Source organism: Carcharhinus amblyrhynchos, chromosome 7 (genome assembly GCF_965287045.1).
Source record: "Carcharhinus amblyrhynchos chromosome 7, sCarAmb.v2.hapA, whole genome shotgun sequence".
Lineage (NCBI taxonomy): Eukaryota > Metazoa > Chordata > Chondrichthyes > Carcharhiniformes > Carcharhinidae > Carcharhinus > Carcharhinus amblyrhynchos.
This window is the reverse complement of record NC_137330.1, coordinates 36697129-36723839: the sequence shown is the minus strand read 5'-3', so window position 1 is coordinate 36723839 and position 26711 is coordinate 36697129. Positions and strand designations below refer to the sequence as shown.

The 26711-nt window shown below is 39.0% G+C and overlaps 1 protein-coding gene across 2 annotated transcripts in view; it reads left to right on the top strand.

The window, feature by feature from the left end:
* Positions 1–26711, top strand: part of nol10 (nucleolar protein 10) — a 56586-nt gene that overhangs the window by 11730 nt on the left and 18145 nt on the right. For both annotated transcript variants that reach the window (XM_080192155.1, XM_080192156.1), the window contains exons 5-17: positions 886–923; positions 1086–1222; positions 2928–2993; positions 6083–6143; positions 6235–6320; positions 9758–9836; positions 13345–13494; positions 14608–14674; positions 16934–16986; positions 22166–22292; positions 23030–23109; positions 23533–23631; positions 24923–25012. In XM_080192155.1, the coding sequence (XP_080048281.1) occupies positions 886–923; positions 1086–1222; positions 2928–2993; positions 6083–6143; positions 6235–6320; positions 9758–9836; positions 13345–13494; positions 14608–14674; positions 16934–16986; positions 22166–22292; positions 23030–23109; positions 23533–23631; positions 24923–25012 (1133 nt within the window). The remainder of the gene's footprint in view (positions 1–885; positions 924–1085; positions 1223–2927; positions 2994–6082; positions 6144–6234; positions 6321–9757; positions 9837–13344; positions 13495–14607; positions 14675–16933; positions 16987–22165; positions 22293–23029; positions 23110–23532; positions 23632–24922; positions 25013–26711) is intronic.

Below are 26711 nucleotides of genomic sequence, written 5' to 3'. Positions count from 1 at the left end.
TTTTTGAATTGTAGAGTAATTGCACCTTAAGAGAACAAATCATTTGTAAAGCCAGCATGGGAACCAGGAAAGGAAGTTGGCTGGTTAACTGTTTCATGGGGATGTGGTCAAACAGCCCGAAGAGGAGATGGGTTAGGCCAAGTAGAAATCTTGATGATGGTGTGATTTAATGAGGACCAGATTGCTACAATGATGTCTGATGTTTTGAATGGGGCAGGTGGTGAGACATAGAATCAGCTGGGAAGAAGCAAAAGAACTTCATTCAACCCAAGAGGCAGGTTTCTTTCGAGCCCTAATTTGAATGGAATCATTTACAGTATTATTATGGAATGAAAGGGCCTGGTTCATGTCTGAATTGGTATTCTGAAGGGAAATGTTAAGTGATCCACCAGAAGTCCAAGAGGCAATGGATGGTGGAACCAGATTAGCCACTAGATGTTTTTAAAAGAACATTATTTAGATCTGAATTATTTGTAAAACATTGGCAAGTATAGACATTTTAAATTATTAATTTATTTTCAATGCAGAGTAACTTTTTAATACAGTGTAGTGGTTGGAGATGAGTTGTAGTTGACATCTTCCGGACTTAATTGCATTTTTGGCATATCAAGTGGTAGCCAGACAATTTTTCTAATTTGAACTTGGCAGCAATCATTTGAGGTGGCTCTTGATTTTTGAAATGGTTAAAACTTCCTGCATTTATACTATTTCAATGTTAGATTTTGGATTTAAAAGCATTGTTTAATAACACAACTTTAACATTATGTTATTTCTAAATAATTGTTGTAATTTTGTTCATTCTGTCTTAGTGTAGTATTTCAGATTGTGGTAGATTGTTAATATAGTGAAAGTAAACAATGTTGTAATTTCTATTTTCTTTTGCAGTTGTAACACTTCAGATTTTATCAGATGATTATTCAAAGGTATGACTACATTCTGCTGTACTTTATTAATAAAAAGATTGTATGTTAACAATTAGATTTGCATTTATTATAACTCGTGTCTGAGAAACATCTCCAAGACTTCAAACAAATTGCAAGTAATTATGCCGTAATTCTCACTTAACTGCTTTTCTGCATTTACAGATAGTTTTCCTGCGGGATGACCGTTATGTAGAGTTTCATGCACAGCACGGCCACTATTATAGGACACGCATCCCTAAGTTTGGTAGAGATTTGTCGTATCATTGTGCATCATGTGATCTCTATTTGGTAGGAGCAAGGTATATATAGTTACTTTTTAACTCGTATGTCGCATGGTTAACGTTAAGCAATATTGGATTATGTGGGACATTTACATAAAATATAAACAAAATCTTGGGTGATTTTCAAACAAATCTTCTCAATAATTTTCAGTGTGTTCTTAATATTAGTCTGTAAAACTAAGAAAACCTATATTTTTGAAGTTTATAGTTTTGATTTTTTTTAATATTTGCTAAATGAAAGTTTTTTTTTAATTCTCGGCACCCTTTATATTAATATGAATAGGGATAAGAAACTATTAATTCGGTTTGTATTGCTGTAAAGGAGAAGGTTGACAGTGATTGTTGATGGTCATGATCCATGATTTAGCAATGTTTGTTCACAAAAGGAAAATTCACAACGTATATTAATGATTTAAATGAGGGAATGAAATGTAATGGCGGCAGATTTCACATTCCCCTCTCCCAATGAGAGGATATTCTTGTACACCAGTCACTGAAAGTAAGCATGCAGGTGCAGCAGGTAGTGAAGATGGCAAATAGTATGGAGGCCTTCATGTTCTAGTACAAGAGCTGGGATTTCTTGCCGCAGTTATACAGCATATTGGTAAGACCAGACTTGGAATATTGTGTGCAATTTTGGTCTTATCTGTGGAAGGATGCTCTTGCTATGGAGAGAGTACAGCAAGGTTTACCAGACCGATCCCTGGAATGGCAGGACTGATGTATCAGGAGAGATTGAGTCGGTTAGGATTATTATTCACTATAATTTAGACAAATGAGGGGGCATCTCATAGAAACCTGTAAAATTCCCACAGGGCAAGACAATGTAGGTGCAGGAAGCATGTTCTTGATGGCAGTGGAGTCCAGACCAGGGGTCACTGTCTAAAGATACGGGAGGAGAAATTTGTTCACCAGAGTGGTGAGCCTGTGGAATTCTCTACTATGGAAAGCAGTTTTGGCCAAAACATGTACTTTTTTGAAGGAGTTAGTTAAAGGGATCAAACGATGGGGGGGGTGGGGGGTGGGGGTGGGGTGGGGGGTGGGGGTGGGGTGGGGGGTGGGGGTGGGGTGGGGGGGGGGGGGTGGGGTGGGGGGGGGGGGGGTGGGGGGGGGGGTGGGGTGGTGGGGTGGGGTGGGGGGGGGGGTGGGGGGGGGGGGTGGGGGGGGGGGTGGGGTGGTGGGGTGGGGTGGGGGGGGGGGTGGGGTGGGGGGGGGGGGGTGGGGGGGGGGGGGGGGGGGAAACCGGTTCCTGAGTTAGATGTTCAGCCATGATCATAATGAATGGCGGAGCAGCCTCAAAGGGCTGAATGGTCTACTCCTATTTTCTATCATTCTATGAAAAGGAATGCAATGAGAAGCAGGTTTTACTTTATCCATGCACTTCTCTTTGGGTACGGTAGAAGAATAGCTAACTGACCCCATTTGCGGATGCTTCTTAATGACAATCTAGCAAGCATGCAGAAAACCTTTTGTAAAATCATCCATTTGTCATTTGAAATGAATTATAATAAATCATAACTGAAAATTTAGTAAGAATTGATTAAACAACATAACCTAGGTGTGGAGAGGATAAAAAGGAAAAAGATCTCTGCATCACCAAGATGCCAATACCTCTGCAACACAAAGGTGCTTTAAAGACACTTCTAGTTTGCAGGGAAACTATTTACTTTTTGTACCTTCTCTTTTAATTTTAAATGCTGCTTTTACTTTTGTGCCCCTCCAGTTCTCAAGTCTACAGATTGAATTTGGAACAGGGACGATTCTTAAATCCCCTACAGACAGATGCTTCGTAAGTATTTATTTGTTTGTCACAAATAGGCTTACATTCACACTTCAATGATGTTACTGTGAAAATCCCCTAGTTGCCACACTCAGGCACCTATTCAGGTGCACTGAGGGAGAATTTAGCATGGGCAATATACCTAACCATCACATTTTCAGACTGAGGGGGGAAACGAGATCACCCGGATGAAACCCATGCAGACACGGGGAGAATATGCAAACTCCACACACACTGATCCAAACAGGAATCGAACCTGGGTCTCTGATGCTGTAAGGCAACAGTGCTAACCACTGTGCTGTCCTATATAAAAGTATTTTACCAATTTATACTGTACTCAATACTATAAAATGTCCCACAACATTTCGTAGAAATGAGTAATTGGATATTGAGCAGTAATGTGACATTACTGAGTCCATGACTAACAATGAGTTTGAAGGAACTATATCCTTTGTTTTCTTATTGTCCAGCTGTGGCTGTCCTTAGTTTTATTGGGGCACATGCTGGGTAGGCTGTATGACACTAGAGCTGGGTGATATTTATCCATCTTTTTGTCTTATCCTTGCATTTACCATGGTGATATTAAGTATATGGTATCCTTTACTTTAAACATGAATAATATGAGTAGTGCCAAGGCAGTGAGGTGGATAAGTGGCTCGGTGTAGAGGTTGTGGGTATGGCCCTACAAATCCTCATAGTGGGTGAGGAAAATCCCCTTGGAACTAATTGGTCAAGTATACTTTGTTATTGTGGGGTCAAAGATCTCTGGGCTTCTGTAAAGTTACAGATGGATCACATGTTCTGAAAAAAAACATTGTTTTGTGTCATTTGTGCCTGTGGCATAGTTGGAGTTGGTAGAAGTACATTCTAGTGCATGCCCAAGCATAGTACAAGAATCTCTGACTGACCTGTCTTTAATCTATGTTAGTATCCTATACTCTCTTCAGCTCCACAAGTAATGGCGGTAGCTACATTGAAAGTTTGCAGTATGATGCGATAAACCTTGTTTATGATTTAGTGATAAGTCTCCTTCAGTGTAAAATTGTCATGAAGGGGATTGTTGTTCTGGATTGAATTGGATATGTTCTGGTGGCGCTCCTATCTCAAGTATTTGGGTTCTGCTTTGTTTGAATTACTCCTACAAGGTTTCCATAAGTTATGTACCTCTCGTCTGTTATCTTGTAAATGAAGGTGTGCACCATTACACCACATTGTGTGCCTAGTATCCCCTTTCTCTGAGTATCCCTTTATTATCTGGATGTTTGGGATCCAGATAAAAGGAAACATGGTTGATGGTTTCCTCCATGCAGCAGCAGTGGTCTGTCTTGCATTGGTTGTGATCTGTGGATTAGTTCTACACTGGAACTGTAAACAAATGCAAATATCTTTAACTCTTCTGAGTTGTTGGACTCACTCCTACAAACTTTTCCATAAGCTTTGTAGCTCTGTCTCTGTTATCGTGCAGGAGTGCTATGCCACATCATAGAATCCCTACGGTGCAGAAGGAGCCGTTCGGCCCATCGTGCCTACATGACAACAATCCCAACTTTTCAAATTCAGCTCATTCTCGGACAGGACACTAAGGGAGTTATGCAATTGTGTTTATGAAACACAATGATTTTCCGAGCCCGTGCAGCAATTGAGGGGCAGTGATTGAGCTGGCCAGCAATCGGGAGGCTGGCAATACAGGGCCGGTGCACGTGCACTGACCTTGGCACTGACAGATTGGTGCACGCGCAATGGCCCACTAAGCGCAATGCTGCCAGCCCCTCGGGCAAAAATAGGCCCCGCGCACTGATTTTCAGAGGGAATCCCGCTAGGGCACTCTGCAATGCTCAAGAGTGTGGGAGATTCAATCTGAAAATCCTGCTTTAAAAAAAACTAGTGGGTTACCCCCCATGAAAATTACCCCCTTTTTCACATGAATTGGAGACTTTGAATTCTTTTAGGAAGATCTCAGCCAATGTGTTGGAATTATATTGTGTAAATAAGTACTTCTGCCACTTGGAGGAGCTATTTCCTTGCTATAGTACATACTAAACAATCTGCATAATGTGTTGAACATAGAACATTACAGCGCAGAACAGGCCCTTCGGCCCATGATGTTGCGCTGACCAGTTAAAAAGCAATGACCATCTAACCTAAACCAAACCCTTTCCATACATAAACCTATCCACGGATCTCTTAAACGCCCCCAAATTAGGCGCATTTACAACTGCAGCAGGCAGAGCATTCCAATCTCTCACCACCCTCTGGGTAAAGAACCTACCCCTGACATCCGTCCTATAACTACCACCCCTTAATTTAAAGCTATGCCCCCTCGTGCCAGCTTTCTCCATCCGAGAGTCTAAGGAAGAAGAATATTGAATTTGTAATTGCGAAGTGATCATGTAGTTCTTAATTATCTTTTAAAACAGTGGAAGGGCATTTCTAAAGTTGGTATAAATGACAAAAAATAAAACCTGGTTAGAATAGTGAGCATTCTTTCCCCAACAGAAATCAGCAGCATATCAGAAGTTTAAAAGGAAACCAAGATGATCATGTTATCTATCAACAAACAAAAGCTTGCTAAATGTAAGCGTAGGTGAGGAAACCAGCAGGACTTGGGGGCAGCACATTGGTTAGCTCTGCCTCAAAGTGCCTGGATCCCAGGTTCAATTCCGGCCTTGGGTCACTGCCTGCGTAGAGTTGCTCATTTTCCCCGTATCAGCGTGGATTTCCTCGGGGTGATCTAGTTTCATCCCACAGTTGGAAGATGTGTTGATTAGGTTGATTGGCCATGCTACATTGACCCTAGTGTCAGGGAGATTAGTAGTGTAAATGCATGGGATTGCAGAAATAGAGCATGGGTGGGATTGTGAATGGCCGCCTTCTGTACAATAGGGATTCTACTGGATTTGGAAGTGAAAAATAATGGAAAGCAAAAGAATTCAAAATAGTAATGACCTGAATGTAATTGAGACTTTTGAAGACACCTTTAGCATTTTTTCTTTCTTATTAAAATAGTATATAATTCTGATTACATTGTGATAGTACGATGTGAGGCAAAATGCCATTTTTAAAAAATAAGCTTTAATATCAACTATTTATATTCTCAGGCAGAACAATGTTTGTGATATTAATCCTGCACACCACCTCTTTTCTACTGGGACAATTGAGGTAATATAAAGCTTTGGTTTACTTTTCAGATTCTGTGTTTTTTTGTTAAACATTGAATAAATTTTAGCTCAATATTTTTTCTCCATTTTAGGGTAAAGTGGAATGTTGGGATCCACGGGCAAGAAACAGAGTTGGAATGCTTGATTGTGCTTTGAGCAGTTTCACAACTGACACCAAGTAAGCAACATAATGTGTATATTTGAAAACACTGATCTCAAGAAACAAAAGACACATTAGGTAGCTAAGTGTGCACATGTGAAGAATGGAGTTTGATGGGAGTGACAGCACGTTACTTCACCATAAAAATTCTCAACATAACCTGTTTTCAGAAAAATGGATTTCTGGCTGTCCCAGGTTGTTACAAGCAAAGGAAACTAAATATTGAAATTGATCAATGATAAAATGCTTGCCAACTCATATCATTTAAAACAAAGCTTTGGACGCAATTTCTCAATGATTTAACTTTAATCTGCTATTCGGCTGAAAAAATAAACATGCATCAGAAGTCATGGAACCATGAGAGGAATAAAGAAAAACTAATTTCACTTTAAATAGCCTTAGAAACTGAAATAACAATTTAAATTGGAACTTGTCCTTTCCTCCTCTCTTTTCTTGCCCTGCCCATTTTGCCTCCTGGATCAATTATCCCAAAATTTTCTAATCCTGATCTGCAACACTGATCTTAACTATGTGCACCACTGAGAGGTTAGTTAACTTTGACTAGATTTAGTGCTGCCATCTAATAACGCTTGACTTTTGTATTTGGTTTTATTTTTATTCCCTCTGGATGGGAAGCCACCCCTGGATTTTGTCAGCACTAACATGTCTGTGATTGAGAAATCATGATTGCAGACCCAAGAGCGCATGATGTTCTACCTTACACCCTTCAACCAGAGCTAGTCGTTTTCCACATTTATGGATAATCTACATTTTTGCCACTGATTAAAATGATTGGGAATTCACAGGAAATGTCTTTTAGATAAAGATTCTTATTATTTCATTTCGTTGGAAATGATTTGCCTGCACTGTGCAAGTAATGACTTTATTTCCTTTTGAATATAAAATAAGATTTTTGGGGTTCATTCCTCAGGGCAATGGCTTGATCAACCAGAGTCAAGCTGTCTTGTTTAAATTTTAAACAAATGTGCGGCAGTTAACTCACAGTCGTCATTATCTGGTGCATTACTAATAGCAACACCTCTACCAATCTAAGTCCATCTGCCAACCAGACAGTACTGTCTTCTACAGTATATTCCTATAAATGTCCTGATGAATTCAAGATGAAAAACTTCCACAACTGTCTTTTTTTTTTAAGCAATATGCAAGTTCTGTACTACCAAACTACTTTTTAACCTTTTCCTACAGCATATATTGTTATTCATTTTTCTACAGGAGTGATTAAACAAATAGGAGTGCAGAATTTTGCTCTGGTCTAGTTAAGATTTTGTTTCTGGGTAATTTAAACAGATGCCTGCCATAGCAAGGATTCAAGGTATTCCTTCACTCCCGTGTGAAATAGTATCAAGACTGTGGATTTTCTGTTATATTATGATATCATGTACCTCTCCAGATCTTCTGAATCTCAGATCTTGCTAGTGTAGTCAATAAAAGATATTTAATACTTTATTTTCTTCTTTTTTGGGTAGTAGTTCCAGATCTGAAAGTGGTGAGTCCATTGAGTTTGCAGTTGATGATGAACGAACCAGCATAACAGTTGTTAACTAGAACTTTCAATCATCTTCTTGTATTCTGATTTTATTTACCAGTAAACTCAAAGCTCCTGACTCATTGGGCATTCATCTTTGTTGAGTTTCTAACCAAAACAAGCTACTTAGACCAATCCAGTATTTTGAAACTATGGCTATGGTCAGTCTGACTTTTATCGCCCTTGCTAGGAATGCATTGCTGTAGTGCCATAAGTTCATAATATGAACTTTGTTTATCCACAAAGATGGAAATATAAAAACCCTTGAATGAGATTGTCTGAACTGTGGAACATAAGAACATAAGAAATAGAAGCAGGAGTAGGCCATCTAGCCCTTTGAGCCTGCCCCGCCACTCAATAAGATCATGGCTGATCTGAAGTGGCTCAGTTCCACTTTCCCGCTTTCTCCCCATAACCCTTAATTCCCTTGTCAGTCAAAAACCCATCTATCCATGACTTAAATATATTTAGCGAGGTAGCCTCCACCACTTCAACGGGCAGAGAATTCCAGAGATTCACCACCCTTTGAGTGAAGAAGTTCCTCCTCAACTCCGTTCTAAACTGCCCCCCCCACCCTTATCTTGAGGCTGTGCCCTCTAGTCCTGCTGTCCTTTCTGAGCGGAAAGAAGCTCTCTACCTCTACCCTATCCATCCCCTTCATTATCTTTTACGTCTCTATAAGATCCTCCCTCATCCTTCTAAATTCCAACAAGTACAAACCCAGTCTATTCAACCTCTCTTCATAGTTCAACCCCCTCATTTCCGGTATCAGCCTAGTGAACCTCCTCTGCACTACCTCCAAGACCAAAATATCCTTGTGCAAGTGTGGCGACCAAAACTGCACACAGTACTCCAGCTGCGGCCTCACCAGTGCCCTGTACAGTTGCAACAGTTGTACAGTTTGTGACTGCTTCTGGTGATAAAACTGTTAGAATCTGGGATGTTTGAACTACGAAATGTGTTGCTACTGTCAACACTAAAGGTGAGAATATTAACATATGTTGGAACATGACTATATGCAAGTCTTGGCATACACATGCTTAATGTGCAAGCAGCTCAATTCCATTTCCGCTTGAACTGTTTTACTTTTTTGTCCTATTTTTGAATTTTGGGGGCATGAGAGATTGGAAAGGCCAATGGACACTTTCGTTAAAGATCATTTCTGTTTGTTCCTCCTTTATAAAGAAACAACAAAGCTGTAATATAAAAGAACAGCAAAAAAGAAGTTTGCTTCCTACCACAATCAGAAGGCACTTTTAAAAATACACCTCAAGTGAAAGAGAAATAAAACTAAACATGACTACCTCCACATCCCTGGAGAGGGGCTGTTGCCTCAATGAGGGATAAATCCTGAATCAGATAGGAATGCATGAGTAGACCATTTGGCTCATTGAGCCTACTCTTCCACTCAACAGATCATGCTAGATCTTCAAAATCAGTGGCTATCTCAAGAATGTCGATGCTTGCATTAAGTGTGCAGAAATCTGAAGGGTCCTGCACACAAGTAGATTTGTTACCATGCATAGTAACTAATGCACGATCATGCACAAAAATTCAAACATTTCTGTACTTAACTACTATTGCACAAAGTGTGGAGATGCATTGTTCAAGATGCATATATTTTATTGGAACATTAATTTAAACTTTTGAGACCCTGTTTTGATGAAAGGTCATGGAAAAGTTAACCCTATTTCTCTCTCTGTAGATGGTAGCAGACCGGCTGAGAATTTACAGTTTTTTTAAAGATCTAAATCACCTGTTCAGTCTGGAGATATCTGGCTATCAAAATGGGTATTAAGCCAGCTTATTTAAGTATTTTTTAACAGTGTTTAATAATGCCCTGTTTGCCTATCATTAATTGCGTTTTTTAAATTACGGAATTGATGTTTACCTTCTATTTAAATTACAGAATTGATGGGCTGCCTTCTGTTTCTGCTTTGAAGTTTAAAGGAGCATTGCATATGGTTGTTGGCACCGCAACAGGTCAAGTAAGTGTCATGAACAGAATGTGACTGACCTATTGAGTTATCGCATTTGGACTTTATTTAATTTGAAACAAAATGTAATGTTTTGTCCTCATGATGCAACATGTGGAATTCATAATCTTGCAATTTTAAGCAGAAAGATTAATTTCCTAATTACTTTTTTAAGTACAACTTATTTTTCCCCCTCCCTTCGATACGCTTTCCCTTTTCTATCACAAAAGTTCTTGGAGCACCTGACTTAATGGATGGCATTGTGTTTTCATTTCATGAGAGGGGTGCATCATTGGTGCAAATAAACTGAATGGGATCAGTGTATTTTTTTTTAAGAACTTTACTTAGGCTCGCTTGTACTCTGACCTTTGGAAAAGCAGATCAGTCCAGGGTCTCATTCCTGAGGAATTTAGTAGCTTCCTATTTTATATTGCCATTTTTACATTGATGGGAACTAAAAACTACTTTGGATCAGTGCAAAAGTAGCTTAATTAGTAATAGGCTGCTAATTAGCAAGTAAATTTACAAATAATTTAAACTCCCGCATGGTTGCCATATTACCAATACACCTTACCATCTAATAAAATTATTCTGTCTCCCCTGCTGAGTCTTTATTTCAAAACAATCCAGAAAGTTAGAAATTAATTCTGATCTGATTGTGAACTTAAGAATGATTGTCTTTTGTTAAGTTGTACCTAGTGCACTTCGCTAAAATGTTTTCCAACAGCCAAACAGAAATCATTCTCATTTCCCATTACAGTAACAGGCAGTATTAGCACCATATTATTTATTGTTGTTTGAGGGTCAGCTTTGTACTGGGTTCCTAAACATTCAAATATAAAATGCATTGCTCAAGGATACTAAACTGCGAAAATTGTGACCCAAAATTGGGAGTATAGTTACGTAATTCTCAAGAATTATGGTACATTTCTTGAGGAACACATGAATTTTTTTTGTTCTTTGTCCTCATACGGCTGTATAGGGCATTGGTGAGGCCACAGCTGGAGTACTGTGTGCAGTTTTGGGCGCCGTACTTACACAAGGATATTTTGGCCTTGGAGGGAGTGCAGAGGAGGTTTACTAGGCAGATGCCGGAGTTGAGGGGGTTGAGCTATGAGGAGAGGCTGAATAAACTAGGCTTGTACTCGTTAGAGTTTAGAAGAATGAGGGGAGATCTCATTGAGACGTATAAGATGATGAATGGGATGGATAGGATAGAGGTGGAGAGACTCTTCCCGCTCAGAAAGGACAGTAGGACTAGGGGGCACAGCCTCAAGATAACGGGGGTGCGGTTTAGAACGGAGTTGAGGAAGAATTTCTTCACTCAAAGGGTGGTGAATCTCTGGAATTCTCTGCCCGTTGAAGTGGTGGAGGCTGCCTCGCTAAATATTTTTAAGACGCGGGTTGATGGGTTTTTGATAAGAGAGGGGATTAAGAGTTATGGGGAGAGGGTGGGAATGTGGAACTGAGCCACGACAGATCAGCCATGATCTTATTGAATGGCGGGGCAGGCTCGAAGGGCTAGATGGCCTACTCCTGCTCCTATTTCTTATGTTCTTATGTTCTCATTACCTTAAGAGTTGCCTCCTTTTCCCTGCTGCAGCCATTTAAAAAAAGCAATTCTAATATGTAATGGCACAGAGAGAACTGCAATAAATTTATTGCTTTCAGTAAAATAATTGACTTGTAAAAGCTTTAACTGCATTTTCCACAATTTTCTCAACTTTTAACTTATTTCTGGTGAATGTAGCTGCCCTTACAATGAAGGCAGTATTCAACCAGATATGTATGACACCATGAAAATGCATTTAAGCATGGAGAGTCAAAAGAAAATATCTTCTTTAACTGGGATCATATTTAGCATAAAGAAGAGATTGAGATTGTCAGAGGTGAGTTATTACTGCAGAGGTTCCTCAAGGAACTGTCCTCAGCCCTGTCATCTTCAATTCACTTTGTGCATCCAGTGTTAAGAATGTAAGTACGAGCAGGAATAGACCATATAGCCTATCGAGCCTGCTCCATTTAATATGGCTGATTTTTGTTTTTGTTTCAACTCCACCTTTTTTGTTTACTCCCCATATCCCTCAAGTCCAAACATTGTCAGTTTCAACCCTAAATATTTCCCACAATGGAGCATCCTTTCGGCTAGAGGATCCTAATAATTTACAATCATCGAGTAAAGAAATTTTTCCCCATCTCAGTCCTAAATGATCCCTTATCCTGAGTCTGTGTCCTAGATTTCCAGCCATGGAAAACAACCTCTGTGCCTAGCCTGTCAAGCCCACTTAGAATCTTGTAAGTTTCAATGAGATAGCCTCTCATTCTTCTTGACTCCAGAGACATGGATTCAGTGTATCTGTCCCCTCATCACAGGACAACCTTCTTATCTAGGTGCCAATCTAGTGAATCCTTGCTGTATGCCTCTAATGCAAATATATTCTTCCTTTTTAAAATGGAGACCAAAGCTATGCAGAGTATTTGAGTGGGGCCTCGCCAAAGCTCTGTACAATCGTAGCAAGACACTTTTTTTATTCTTGTACTCCAATCCCCCTTGCAATAAAGACCAATGTGTCATTTGACATCATAATTGCTCGCTGTATCTGCGTTTTAAGCTCTTCATACATGTATACCTAGTCCCTTTGACAACATTCATGAGTGACTTGTCTTTTGCAAATATTCTGCTTTAAATTCTTATGAACTTCACCTGTCTTCACATTATGCTCTGCTTACTACCATGTTGCTCATTCACTCAATCTGTTGATTTGCCTTTGAAGCTTCTTTGTTGTCCTCCTCACAGTTTGCATACCCACCTAGCTTTATATCATCTGCAGATGAACATATATAATTATATTAGCTTGTAAACAGTGGAGCAGTGATCCCTGTGGCTCTGCACTTGTCACAGTCTGCTAACTTGAAAATACCCCTATTTGTTTCTATTCTGCTTCTTCTCAGTTAACCGATCCTCCTTCCATGCTGATGTCTCGCCCTCCAACTCCTTGAACCCATATCCTGTGTATTAACCTTTTGTGTAGCCCTTATTGAATGCATTTTGGAAATCCAAATATACTACTACTACTTGTTCCCTTTGTCTACTGTACTAGTTACATCTTGAGAAAGCTCTATTTATTAGACAGTTGCCCTTTCTTATAAACAGTGTGATCAACTTACATCATTAAGACTTGTTTCTTACTTGAGAAGCAACTCAGCAGAAGTTAGATAATGTCTAAGCTTGGAGTGGCAAACGGCAGATAGCATTTGTCACAAACCTCAAACAACTATTAATGGTGCTGTCATTGTCACGCCCATCATCAGTGTGGCCATTTCAAGGAAGAGGAACTAGGACAAAGTAACATGGGCAGTGAATGTAGTACAGCCAGTGTTTATATTCATAATTAATTAGTATTTCTTTATGACTACAAATTTGGTTTGAATGTCATGAAGTTGATCGAACTGAATTCAATTAATCATTTGCTAACTCTCTCGATTGAAAATCAGATGTTCTTTTGATATTTAATAATAGGTCTTGTTATACGATCTTCGTTCAAGCCATCCACTAATTGTTAAGGATCATCACTATGGACTACCAATTAAATCGCTTGAATTCCAGGAACAGTTAGATTTGGTCATTTCAGCAGATTCCAGGATTGTAAAAATGTGGAATCAGAATACGGTAGGTTATTAATATCCTGTTTAGAAATTGGGTAGTTGATTCTAGCACAAGGAATCTCATTTTGTGAGATTGAGGACTCTATCTACCTTTACAGGCCAGCACTTTTTAGTTGTAGGTTTTTGTCTTGTTGCCTGTGTGGATCTTCTCTCAGTATCTGAGGAGTCTGTGACCAGAAACCGAGTTGTAGTTATGATATTCAGTACTCTACTTAATGCAGATTATTTTTTCAGGTGCAACGAATGAAATTGCTATAAGATGAGCAGCTGCACAATTTAAACATGTGGGTTGCAAAACATGTATTGCTCCAAATTATGTTGCTAATTTATTCTTGCTAGAAAAATCTGTATTTTAATGGAATTAAGCACAGAAGGCCTTACAATTAGTTGTGTGCAGGTATGCAGTATCATTATGTCTAAGCTATCTGCTGTAATCCAGTACCCAAATTTCCATTTATCCTGTCTTAGTCCCCCCAATGCAGTGATTACCTACTTTAATTATTGCCTACAATAATATATTAGCCTGCCAGATCTTTGCTAGAGTCTCTTGCGTAAGAAGCTTGTGACATGCAGGTTTGCTATGTGGCATTTGATTTGAAGGTGTCTTCAAAATGTTGAGTGTAATTGTCACTGCCTGCTGAGTAAACTCCAGTCTTGGGGCAATTGTTAATAGAGGTAATCTGTATACCCAGAATTCACACCAGTAGGTAGAACTTAGCTGCTGCAGAGATTTTGAGGATAATGCTCAAATGTGAGTTCTTAACATGTACTTGCATACATAGTTTTCTTTCCTAATCAAAATCCACCACCACTATAATGTGAGCAGACTTGGTCAGAATTTACAATCTAATGTATGATCTAGCAGCAATGTTCCCTGAACACTGACTGAGTAAATAAACTGACACTGTGATCATTCACATGTTCATGAGCAATTTCCCAAACGTTCGGATCTCCAAAGTCTAGTTACTCTATTCTGGATTTTGGGCAGCAGTAGTTTGAGAAATGCAAATCAAGATAAATATAGAATAAAATTGGAAATGGGTTGGTGGCAGAGGAGGAAAGGCTGGAATACATATGCAAATATTTTAGTGACTAGAATTTAACCCTTTATTTTTAGGGTAAAATATTCACCTCCATTGAAACAAAGCATGAAATCAATGACCTTTGCCTTTATCCAAACTCAGGTAAGTGCAAAACAACTTTGTACATCAAAAATGGTATATTTGCATTTTTATAAAATGCACTTTGTCAGTGCATTGAATTTTGGTATGTATCATTTTTGAACAGAGCTCTTGAGGTCCCAGACTGTCAGTGAGGCTAATTGGGAATGCATTTTTACAGTAACTGCAGCGTTTTATATTTTGTGTTTTGTAACAGCGACATTGAATTCCTTCCTGTGTTATTAAAGCAATTTTTTATGTGAACATTGTCTGTTATTTTAGTGCTGTATAATCTAAGTTTTTCTACTGGGGTTGGGGCACGAGGGGCGGTTGCTTAGAGTTCAGAGCAACAACATCTCATCCATATAGACCTAAACATTTGCATGTCATGAGAGAAATGTTGGTAATGCCCAAGTCAATTCGTCATTCTTGTGGTTTACATTGAAATATATAGATTCTATAATATTAGTTAGCATCCTTTCGTCTGAGACAGGCATACAGAACGCGAGGTCAGATGAGATCACCTGTACTACTTGTGATGGCTGAGAAGGCAGATTTTGAAAAGGCAAAATCTACCACACACATACAGTTGTCCTTTACTGTTGGTGTAGGTTGACCTCTGTTCTGGAGCATCTGAAACCACATGTTGTTATTGTGGTGGCAACTCCTGTCCACAGTATAAGTTACCAGCTAGGTTTCCTACTTGTCATAATTGATTTGAGGGCTTTCTCTTTTGGCAGCAACCTTGAATCAGAGCTTTGGTTGCCCTGCTCATCTCTTGGCACAGACTACCTACACATGTACTTGGTCCTTGGGAATATGACCATCTTCCATCCTATGCACATGCCAGAGCCAGCAAAACAATTTTATAGGGAACAGAATGCATTAGGCAGATCCCAGGGTTTTAATGTAAACGAAATGAGGATCCCAATTTTAAAAATAGCTTATTTTGTCATGCAATGTTGTCTATACTGTATGTCTAAAATATCTGTGCCAATGGTTCAGTGCAATTCAAACCAGGAAGTACTAATACACACTAGCCAAGTGCAATTACTTAAGTGAATATAGTGTGATGTCACAAGAGTCTGGAGATTGTTCTCCAAATACAAAATAAAAATGGAGGTTTGCCTTCAGATACTCAGCAAAACAGAAAAGGAAGGAAATAAACACCTAGCTCTTCTTTGAGCCTAACTTAACACACAACATATCCCTATTTAAACCCGGATGGCTAACCCGTTTCCAAGGAAAACTTAACATTTAGTTCCTAGAGCAATAGTCATTCAGTAGTGCAAGGCAGAGGCAAGGTGAAAAGAACAGATTACCAGTGGGGTCTCGTACAGGCCAAAGTTCAATCCAGATCAGTATTTTATGCTGTCCGAGATCAGCAACAAAAGACCATTACGCGCACAGCAAATACTTCACTCTCCAAGGCACCCATTAGATGCAGCATATATGGTAATGCAGTTGGTGAATTGCTGGTCATCTTGCTATACAAGATTCCCATCTTATACAGTTATAATAGGATTCTGCACATTTTTTTAAAAACTTAAACAAAGACATTTTTAGGAAAGCAAAGCCAGTCTCTCTTGCAGGTAATTATTATTTATAATTAATATGTAATTATTTGTAATTCACAGTCAGTCATACTTAATTGTTTAGATTCAGGCCTTTCTAACTAGGGAGCAAATAATACTGCTTTTAGTTTATATTTAAAATCAAATTATACATTACTAGTATTACATCCAACCTAACAAATGTTTGCTATCTATGCTGTTTCCTTGTTCTATTAATGTATCACTTCAAAATGGAAACACAATTGCACTATTTTCAGGTATATTGTGTTCTCTAATATTCTTTTTGACAATGGGCAGGAATGTAGTACCAGCAAATTCATTTGACTACTCTGAAAGATGTTTTTGTGTTGCATCAGTGGTCTCGAATATCTTCCTTGGGAAGAAATATACTTATGTTTTATGAAGGTGGACTAGTTTTTAAATAGCAGAGCAATTTCTTGTAAATGCCACCCCCCCGCTTGTTTTTTGTGAAAGAATTAATGGTGGCTATAAAGTTATTTGTGGCCTTGATCACCCCACAAAGACATCTGATGCAATGGAGGCTTGAGATGAACAGTGAAATGTTAATACAGACTCAAATGGCCCAGGCTAACATTATTGAAAGTTGTGTGCACCCATTAGAGCTAAAAAGATGTGCTTCTATTTGCCTGAATATATCATAATTTGTTTGTAAATGAAACAAAACTCAATTCTGCTTTTACCTTTCCAGGAATGTTCTTTCTAGCTAATGAATCTCCTAAAATGGAAACATTCTATGTTCCAGTAAGTAGATTGATGAATTTCTTGTTGATATTTCCACAGAATTTTGGAAAGATTGCTTTATACTTAGCCAGCTTCTATGATTTTATCTGCATTCTTAATTGGAGTTCTCTATTGCGAAGCTTATTTTAGATAAAATTGCATCATTTACTTTTGCTATGAGATTGATTTGGGTTTTGTAACTTAGTTTTGCTCACGTATAGCTGATTTGTAAGCACAATAAAATCTGGTATTTTCTCTGTGTTGCCATTTGAATTGCACATATCTGGACAGTTAGCACTGGAAACCTGTTCAACTAGGCCATCGTACTAAAATCCCACTAAGTGCTCCCAGCATTTCTTTAATGCCTGCTAGGTAGAATGAGGAAAGCATGGCAGCAATTCTGATTTTTTTTGTCTTTATTCCAATTCAATCAAATCAAATCTAATTCAGAGTATCAATAAATTGAGACATTCTCGATCCAAGCTGACAAGATGGGGCTGTCACCACCTGTCTTGAGCTTGGTCTACGTGATCCAAGCTGATTGGAGTAGGCATAGCTCCTCCTCCCAGGCTTGATTCATTTGCATCTTTAGCTAAAAGGCCGAGATGCTGCTTTTAAAAATTACTTCAAATGAAGCTAAAATGTAATCTAATGTCTTCAGCCAAGCACAGCATGTCAGTACTACACTTGATCTTAGCTAAAAGGCCGAGAAGCGGTTAAACAAAGAACAAAACAGCCCGGGAAACAGGCCCTTCGGCCCAACGAGCCCGCGCCGCCATTTTAACATTACGAGTCTGTCTCTCTCTCTCTCTCTTTTCCCCCCCCCCCCGGCACCCATGACCATTATCAATGCTTATGGCATTCCACATTGAGGGAAAACTAATTTAGGGAAAATTTATTACACCAGTCAGCCTAATAGCACATCTTTGGGGTGTGGGAGGAAACCGGAGCACCTGGAGAAAACCCACACAAGCACAGGGAGAATGCGCAGACACTGGCCCAAATCCATGTGTCTGCACAGCAAACAGTGATAGTCACTGAGTTGTCATGTTGCCCAGCATCTGGTCCACTTTAAGCGTACACTAACGACATGAAGTACTAGGCTATTCTCGAAACAACCAAGAGCAGCCCTCATATGACCCATCGCGTGTATGCCCCTTGTTGGACAACAAGGCGGACCGAAGCACCTGTGAAATAAAAGAGAAAACATTAGTATCATCCCCATCCTTATATGTTACCAGGAACGTCCCAAGGCTACTGAACTTTATTTAAAACAATCTCCTATATCCCTCCATTTCCAACCCACTCATGTGCCTGTCTAAGTAACTCTTAAACAACTCCAGCGTGCCTGCCTCCACCACCTTGCTTGGCAGAGCATTCCATACCTCCACTACCCTCTCTGTGAAAAACCTCCCTCTAACATCCGTGTTCTACCTCGCGGCGCCCCCCCCCCCCCCCCCCCCCCCCCCCACCTTAAGCCCGTGGCCCCTCGTAATGTGCATTTCTAACATAGGAAAAAGCTTACCACTGTTTACTTTATCTATACCCTTCATAATCTTATACACCTCTATTAGATCTCCCCTCAGTCGCCTTCTTTCAAGGGAAAACAGCCCCAATTTGCTCAATCTTTCCTCATAACCCAGTCCTTCCATACCAGGCAGCATCCTGGTAAACCTCTTCTGCGCACTCTCCAGGGTCTCCACGTCTTTCCGGTTGTAAGGCGACCAGAACTGGAAGCAGTACTCCAAATGCGGCCTAACCAACGTTCTGTACAACTGCAACATTAGACTCCAGCTCTTATACTCTATACACCTTCCTATAAAGGCTAACATACCGTAAGCTTTCTTCACAACCTTCTCCACTTGTACTGCCACCTCCAAAGACTTGTGCACTTGCACCCCCAGGTCCCGCTGCATTTCTATACTCTTTATAGATCTACCCTTTATCATATAACTCCCCCCTACATTATTTCGGCCAAAATGCATCACCTCACATTTATCAGGGTTAAACTCCATTTGCCATGTATCTGCCCAATATACCAGCCTATCTATACCCTGTTGTATTGCCAGACACTGCTCCTCACTGCCCGCCAATCCAGCCATCTTAGTGTGAGCTGCAAATTTGCTGATCACACCACTTACTCGGTCTTCCATGTCATTTATGTATAACAAAAAGAAGAGGTCCCAGTACTGAGCCCTGTGGCACACCACTAGTTACAGACCTCCAGCTAGAAAAGGACCCTTCCACTACTACTCTCTGTCTCCTGTTACCAAGCCAGTTATCAATACACCTAGATGCCTGGCCTTGTATTCCATGAGCCTTAATCTTTTCAATCAACCTACCATGAGGGACTTTGTCAAACGCCTTACTGAAATCCATATAGACGACATCAGCGGCTCGTCCTTCGTTGACCGTTTTTTGTCACCTCCTCAAAAAATTCTACCAGATTCATAAGGCAAGACTTCCCCTTAACAAAGCCATGCTGTGTATCCCTAATCAGATCGCAACGCTCTAAATGCTCATACATCCTATCCCTAAGAATCCTCTCCATCAACTTGCCTACCACTGCCATCAAACTCACCGGCCTATAGTTACCAGGGTTATCCCTCCTACCCTTTTTAAACAACGGTACCATGTTCGCTATCCTCCAGTCCTGCAGGACCTCATCTGTGTCCAAAGAAGAGACAAAGGTTTGCGTCAGAGGCCCAGCAATTTCATCACTCGCCTCCCTAAGCAGCCTAGGATAAATGCTATCAGGCCCCGGAGATTTATCAGTTTTAACGCTACCTAAAAGCCCTAACACTTCCTCCCTCGTAATGGGTAGTTCCTTCAATTGGTCTACAGCTCCCTCGAAGACAGTACCAGACATCAAGCCCCTCTCCTTCGTGAATACCGACGCAAAGTATTCATTCAGGATCTCCTCCATTCCCTCGGACTCTAAGCACAGTTCCCCTTCTCTGTCCCTGAGAGGACCAATTTTTCCTCTAACCACCCTTTTGTTCCTGACATAGGAGTAAAATGCCTTTGGCTTTTCCTTAGTCCTGTCTGCCAAAGCCATTTCATGCCTCCTTTTCTGTAAGTATGGCTAATCTTGCTTCTCTTTTCTTTCACCCATAGGAATGTTTCCTTTTTAACTAGCACCTTTGCTAAAGTCATGTAGGAAAATAGTAATTTCAGTAGAGATTGGCCTTTCGGTTTGACCCCTTGCCTTGCTTTGACACCTTGAATAACATTCGTTCCATTGAGTTGTTAGTTTTCATTTGTTAATAGTGGTTGATGCTACTAGGCAGAGTCCCAGAATGGAGCTCTGGCTCAGACAGTAATGTTTTTCATTTTTTAGAAAATGTGGAGGAACGATTCACAGGATTGCCAATTAGTTTTTAACAACAAGAAAAAAAATTTACTAAACATTGAAGTTTGATTCTAATATAATATGCCTTCATTCCCTTTTACCTTCACAAATGTAGAGGTTTAAAAGATAACGTCTCTCACTGAAACCAAATGGCAGGTGCCACTCAATTGATCTTCCAGCGGGGTCTCCTCAAATTCCCCCAGGTGATGTCTCAAGCATTTCAAAAGTCCACTCTCAAAGACATTTTTTTTAAAAAATCAGTTGTTTTCATCAAGAACCATCTCCAGGTTTTGCAAAAGCTTCGTTCATGGTTCTTCAACTTCCATTTCTGGATTCCTTTTTCCTAAATGCATTTGCACAAACTGATATCCAGCCACCAATTGCTCCAGACTTGTCTCAACTAACATTTCTCAGTCTGTGATAGGATATCACAAACCTTAGAACCACTTCAGATATCTTTCCAGCTTCTCGCTAACCATCCCCTTCTCCACTCTTTATGACTTTATTGTTCCAATTTTGGATCCTCTTTGTTCTTTTGGTTTAAGACTTCTCGGAAACTTTTCTTCATTTTTCAGGTTTTGTTAACTAGCTGTTTTTTAAATTTCTGGCACTAGCCTTCTTTGCCCTTTACACCATGATATAGTTTTTCTCTTGCCAGGGTTAAGAGAAATGTTCTCTTTCTAGCTGTGAAACTTCTCTTACTTCCAGTAAAAAAACTAAACTCAAAAAGCCCTTTTCTAAAGGTGCCCCTAATTGCTAAGCAACACTTTCCTTCACCAACCTTTTATTTGATTTTTCACGCCATAAATCACACTCAGCACAATAGAGAAACACAGTTTTAACTGAAACCAGAACCTCCTTGCACGCAAACACCTTTGTTTAACATGAATCTATGTAAAGTTTTAACCTTCCTTACACACACATACATACACTAAACTAAACCTATTAAAGTCTTAACCTTATTTCAATGTAGATCCTTTAAAACTACCTCTGTTTTCCTGAAACAGTATTTTAAAGAACTATAGCAATTCTCCAACTAGTGCTTCAAGTGCTGCATAATAAATAATGTAATAAATAGAACATTTGCATCAATACCTGGTAGCAATCTTGTTGGTGTCAAATACATTTATCTACTTCACATTTGAAGGGCAGCTCACCTGATGTAAATTAACATAATATTTGTAGGAAAAGCTCCCTATTCAGGAGGAAAATTTCGAGTATAGAAAAATATTGAATTCTCAGTGTCTGATTTTTAAGCTGATACATTCATTACACTCATGTTGATTACACCAACTTGCACTAATTTAACTCTGAATGAAGAGATCCAACACATTGAATTAGGAAATGGAAAGTTGCAGAGAATTCCTATTTGATTTGCTACCTCATGAGTACTGCACCAAGTGCACAAGTCTGTCAAGTAAAAAGCAGTGTGCTTAATTTGTCAGCTTTGACTATCAAGACATGTGCATAATGACCACTTTGAGATGGCTGGAGTTAAATTTTGACTTTATGCCTATAATCTAGTTTCAACATCCACTTGGGGTGAATAGATAGTAAAGGTGAAGTATATTTTTTTGGAATGCTCATTATCTTCAGATATATTTTTATTTAATGTGTTTATATTTGGATGTGTTCTTAGTTTTACATCTTCCTCCCTTCATTCCACTCACAATCACTATGAAACTTGACAAAATTCATAAAGGAATCCTTTTTACATGCCTTTTCAGATTGATGAATTAGTTTGTATTACTAACTGGAATGACTTGGAGCAAATGCTGATTACATTTTTTTAATGGAAGTTTAAAATCTAACAATCGACATTATCAAAGTTTTTCAATTGAAACCTAGGCTTTGGGGCCTGCACCCCGCTGGTGTTCATTCCTGGATAATCTAACAGAGGAACTTGAAGAAAACCCAGAAACTACAGTGTATGATGACTATAAATTTGTTACTAGAAAGGACCTAGAAAACTTGGGTAAGTTTTTTATGTTCATGACTCAATGTTTGGCAAGGATGGTTATTTAATTTGTGAAATTAGTTATATCAAAAGCAAATAACTTTTGGGTCGGTTGGGAGGGGGTGGTGTTTTGGATTCTAATATCTGATGTTCTTGATAGAGTAGACAATGTTTTTCAGGTTACAAATGGCCCTGACTTTAGCCTTTGCTCTTTGAAGTAAAAGCAAGTTGGTGTTTACTTCAGTAAGATCTATTTAATCAATATTCCAGTCTGAGTTCTTGCCTAGTACCTATTCTTCCTGAGTTACACTGCTCAGTTACTAGATGGTAAATGTCAAATATAACAAATTTAGGTTGGTTAACATTGCAAAGTAGATGTGCTGTAATCACTATCAAAGCAAGTCCTAGGAAGCTTATTAAACCAGTTTTATATTATCTTAAATCCCAAAATATTACAGAATATTGAATTAACATTTTCTTGATCAGTGAGCTGTACGGTTTTCTCAAGGCAGGAAAAAGGATTGGATAACCAATTCTAATAATATTGCAAGGATATAACAACAGCTTTGGGACAAGGCAGCATTTATCTCCTTTTTTTGTTTTTTGTTTTATAACTGGAAACAATAAATCCTTTGAAGGAATACTAATAATTATCAGTGATGTGTGAATGTGGTACAATTTTATTATTATTGCAAAATATTTAGTAAGAATTTGTCAGTGTACTTATTGTGCTTCTTTCTACTCTTTCACTGTAGGCCTTGCTGATCTTATTGGTTCTCCACTGCTTCGTGCATACATGCATGGCTTCTTTATGGATATTCGACTATATCACAAGGTGTGCAAGCGTGCTAGGACATGATCTTAAGTGAATAACAATCAGTAATTTTGACCTCAATGCTAAATATAAAATGTTGTTTTAATTTTTTTCCCCACATCTCTCTTTCAATTTAAATCAATGTTGAGAGGACCTATTGAAAAATAAATGATTGTGCTCCAAATTGTTACCAAAAAAATGCTGGAGTATTCTGACCAGAGGTCATAGACCTGATGTACTAAACCTGCTACAAAAACAGAAAATGCTGGAAAATCTCGGCAATTTGACAGCATCTGTAGAGAGGAAATAGAACCAATGTTTTTAGTCTGAATGACCCTTTGTCTAAATCTGTTTCTCTATCTGCTGCCAGAGGACTTGCAGCATTTTTTTGTTTTTATTTTTCAGTATTGTGGTTTTGTATTAATTATGTGCTGTAATTTAAAGGTGAAAGCAATGGCAAATCCATTTGCCTATGAAGAATATCGAAGAGATAAAATCAGGCAGAAAATAGAGGAAACCCGTGCTCAGAGAGTCCAAGTAAAGGTAAGAAGTTGATTTTTCAAGTTTGTTCTTGAAATTCTACACATTTTAAGTGTTGGTGCTGAGTGACTTATGGTCACCCCTCCACAATTTATTTGCATGATTTATTCTGGGGCTAACAAAGAATTTCTTGCAGTTTTGGATTGCTTTCCATGATGTAAATATGACATCACCTTCAATTAATGGTTTACATATAAATATGAAGATTCTTAAATTGATCCTGGAGATCAGGAAGCTAGATGTTTGTTTTATTTTCGTCCCAATACAATCTCAGTATGCCCTGCTCCATCTAAAAATGGTAATTTCTTGAGGAATGCTATACTTGATAGTTCATGGTGGAGCTTCTTGGCCTTTCTCTCTCCAAATATAGAACTTTTCTTTTTCACTATTCTACAAAAGCAGTTTTGAATATGCTGCAAGCCTTTGTTAATACAAATTCAAATGGACCACAGCTAAAAATTGAACTGATATGGATTTCTGTCCAATTTTGAATCACATCTAACTACCCACTGATGAGTTATGCCATTTTAAAGTGACCCAGGTGGCATTGCATTCTAAAAATTTGCAGCTATTTAAATCTAAGAAATACTTTAGGAACAATGCATGATGTGATAATCTGATTAAATGGATAAAGCATGATATTTGAATGAGAATATTTTGTTAGTGTGGAAGTATTCTCAAAAATCCAGCCAACCAATCTACAAAATAACAAGTGTTTGCGAACCATGCTGTTCAATCCTCCTTTTGGTGGTGAGGCAACATAATTGCAATGCAAATTACAATTTTTTTTAAACCATCTCATTCTGTGACTCGGAGCATAATACGCAATAAGTGCACAATAGACTCCACAATTCCACTGAACTAAATAATTCTGATTTTGCTAGAATTGTGCTAAAAACCAATTTAAGATCATTAGTTGAGCTCAACGTAGCTCACTTGACATTTGCCGGAAGCTAAAGATATTCACACAGAGGACCCTGTCTTTTGCTGACAAAAGAACATGTCCAGGCATGAGGCCTTTTTCAAACAAAAAAAAACTTAAGGGACAACTGTTCTTTGGTACATTCCCCATGGCAATGTTGCTACCAATCAGAGTCCATTTGCCAACCTATCAGCACTTTTTTATACAGTGTGAATTGTTGTTCCCTTTTGAAATTTGCTATTCTTGTAATTCTGTCCTGATAAGTGCAAGACAAACAGATTCAACAGCATGTCTTATTTCTCAACAGTTGTCAAGTTTTGTACTACCAAGTGACTACTAATAATCTCACTTTTTTAATAAACCTGTAAACAGAAACTGCCAAAGGTAAACAAAGAGCTGGCAATGAAATTTATTGAAGAGGAGGAAGCAGAACAAGAAGCACAAATTAAAAAGAAAGGAAAGGTAACAAAGTGTTGATTTGAGTGTTTTCTTTCATGTGAAATTTTGTTTAAAAACTAAGTTTTAATCTTTTGCAACTATGATTTTTCAAATCTTGACTGAACTTTGCAGTTGCGTTGAAAGAAGTACTTCCTGTTTCTCCAATTTTGTTCAATTACTTTAGCTTTCTAAGTGTTTTTACCCTTGTACATATCCTTTTAATTATGCATGAACTTTTTCTCCCCCTAACTAGCTCATTTCAACCTGAATTTTAACCAAATATTAGGAAGGAAAATGTACAGCCTGAGAAATTGGTTTGCATCTGACTGAGTGCAAGCCCTGCAACAACCCTGAACTGCTGTAAAAACTGATGTTCAAAATTGGGCCTCTTGAGAGTCAGAGAGCAACAAGCATGCTGAGGGTGTCAGTTATATTGTAAGAGGAAGTGCACTGGTCCAGAGCAGTTGACGATCACCTGCCGGACCTGGACCTACTGTGAATAAAGCAAGGTGAAGCCGAGCAAAGGTGGCAAACAATGGCTGAGAACTTCTTGCAGGTTTAATGTTGAAACAGGAGGAGCACTTCTGGTTGCACGTTCAATTAGTAAATTGAAAAATTGGGAGACTCTGGTGGTCCCTTTAAACTGGACCACTTGCCTCCCTCCCCAGAATCTCCCTGCACTTGTACTGAAAATGAGGCATCAGTACTTTGCACTATTGTGTTAGTGGGCAAGCATACAGTACAACCCCTCCCTCAAGTTTTGCTACATCTTTGTTGCAATGTCTCCAGCTCTCAAGTCTCTTGTGTGGCATTGCTTTGAATGCCTTCTGAAAATCCAAGTACATCTCATCAACTCTTTCTGCTACCTCTCAAAAAGTCCTCCAGCAAGTTAGTTAATCAAACACCATCCCCCCCATTAGAAATCTATGCTGGCTTTTCCTAATCAATCTACGTTTTTCCAAGTGACTATAAATTCTATCCCAAATAATTGCTTTTAGAAGCTTGCTCATTACTGAAGTTGAACTGACTGGCCTGTAATCGTTAGGGTTATTCTTACAAACTGTTTTGAACAAGGGCATAACATTTGCAGTTCTCGAACTCTGGAACCTCCTATGAGTCCAAGGAAAACAAAGGTTATGACCAGCACCCCCACAATTTCCATTCTGTCTTCCTCCAGTATCCTGGATGCATCTCATCCGGTCCTGATGTCTTGTCAACTTTCAGTACAAACAGTTTATTCAATACTTCCTCCACATCAATTTTGAATGCTTCTAGGGACAGAATTTCCTCAACAAAATGGTGCAAAGTGTTCATTTAGTACCTCAGCCATGCCCCCTGCTCCATCTGTAAATCCCCTTTTAGGTTCCTAATTGACCCTTTTTTCTATGCCTCTGGAAGACTTTGGGGTTTTCCCTAATGTCGGCTGCCAGTCTTATTTTCTCCTTCACTTCTCTATTATGCTTTTTTGTCTCCCCTCTGAATCTTTTGTATTCTGAACCAACTGTAATTTCTATCTGCATGCTTTTTCTTCCTTATCTTAATTTCTATTCCATTTTTCATTCAGGGAGCTCTGAATTTGTTTGTCCCATCCCTTCATTTAAGGGAATATGCCTTGACTATGTACAACCTATTTCTGCTTTGTAGCTAGCCCATTGTTCAGTTACAGTTTTTCCCTCCAACCTTTTGTTTCAGTCTAATCTGTCCAGCTCTGTTCTTGCTCCAC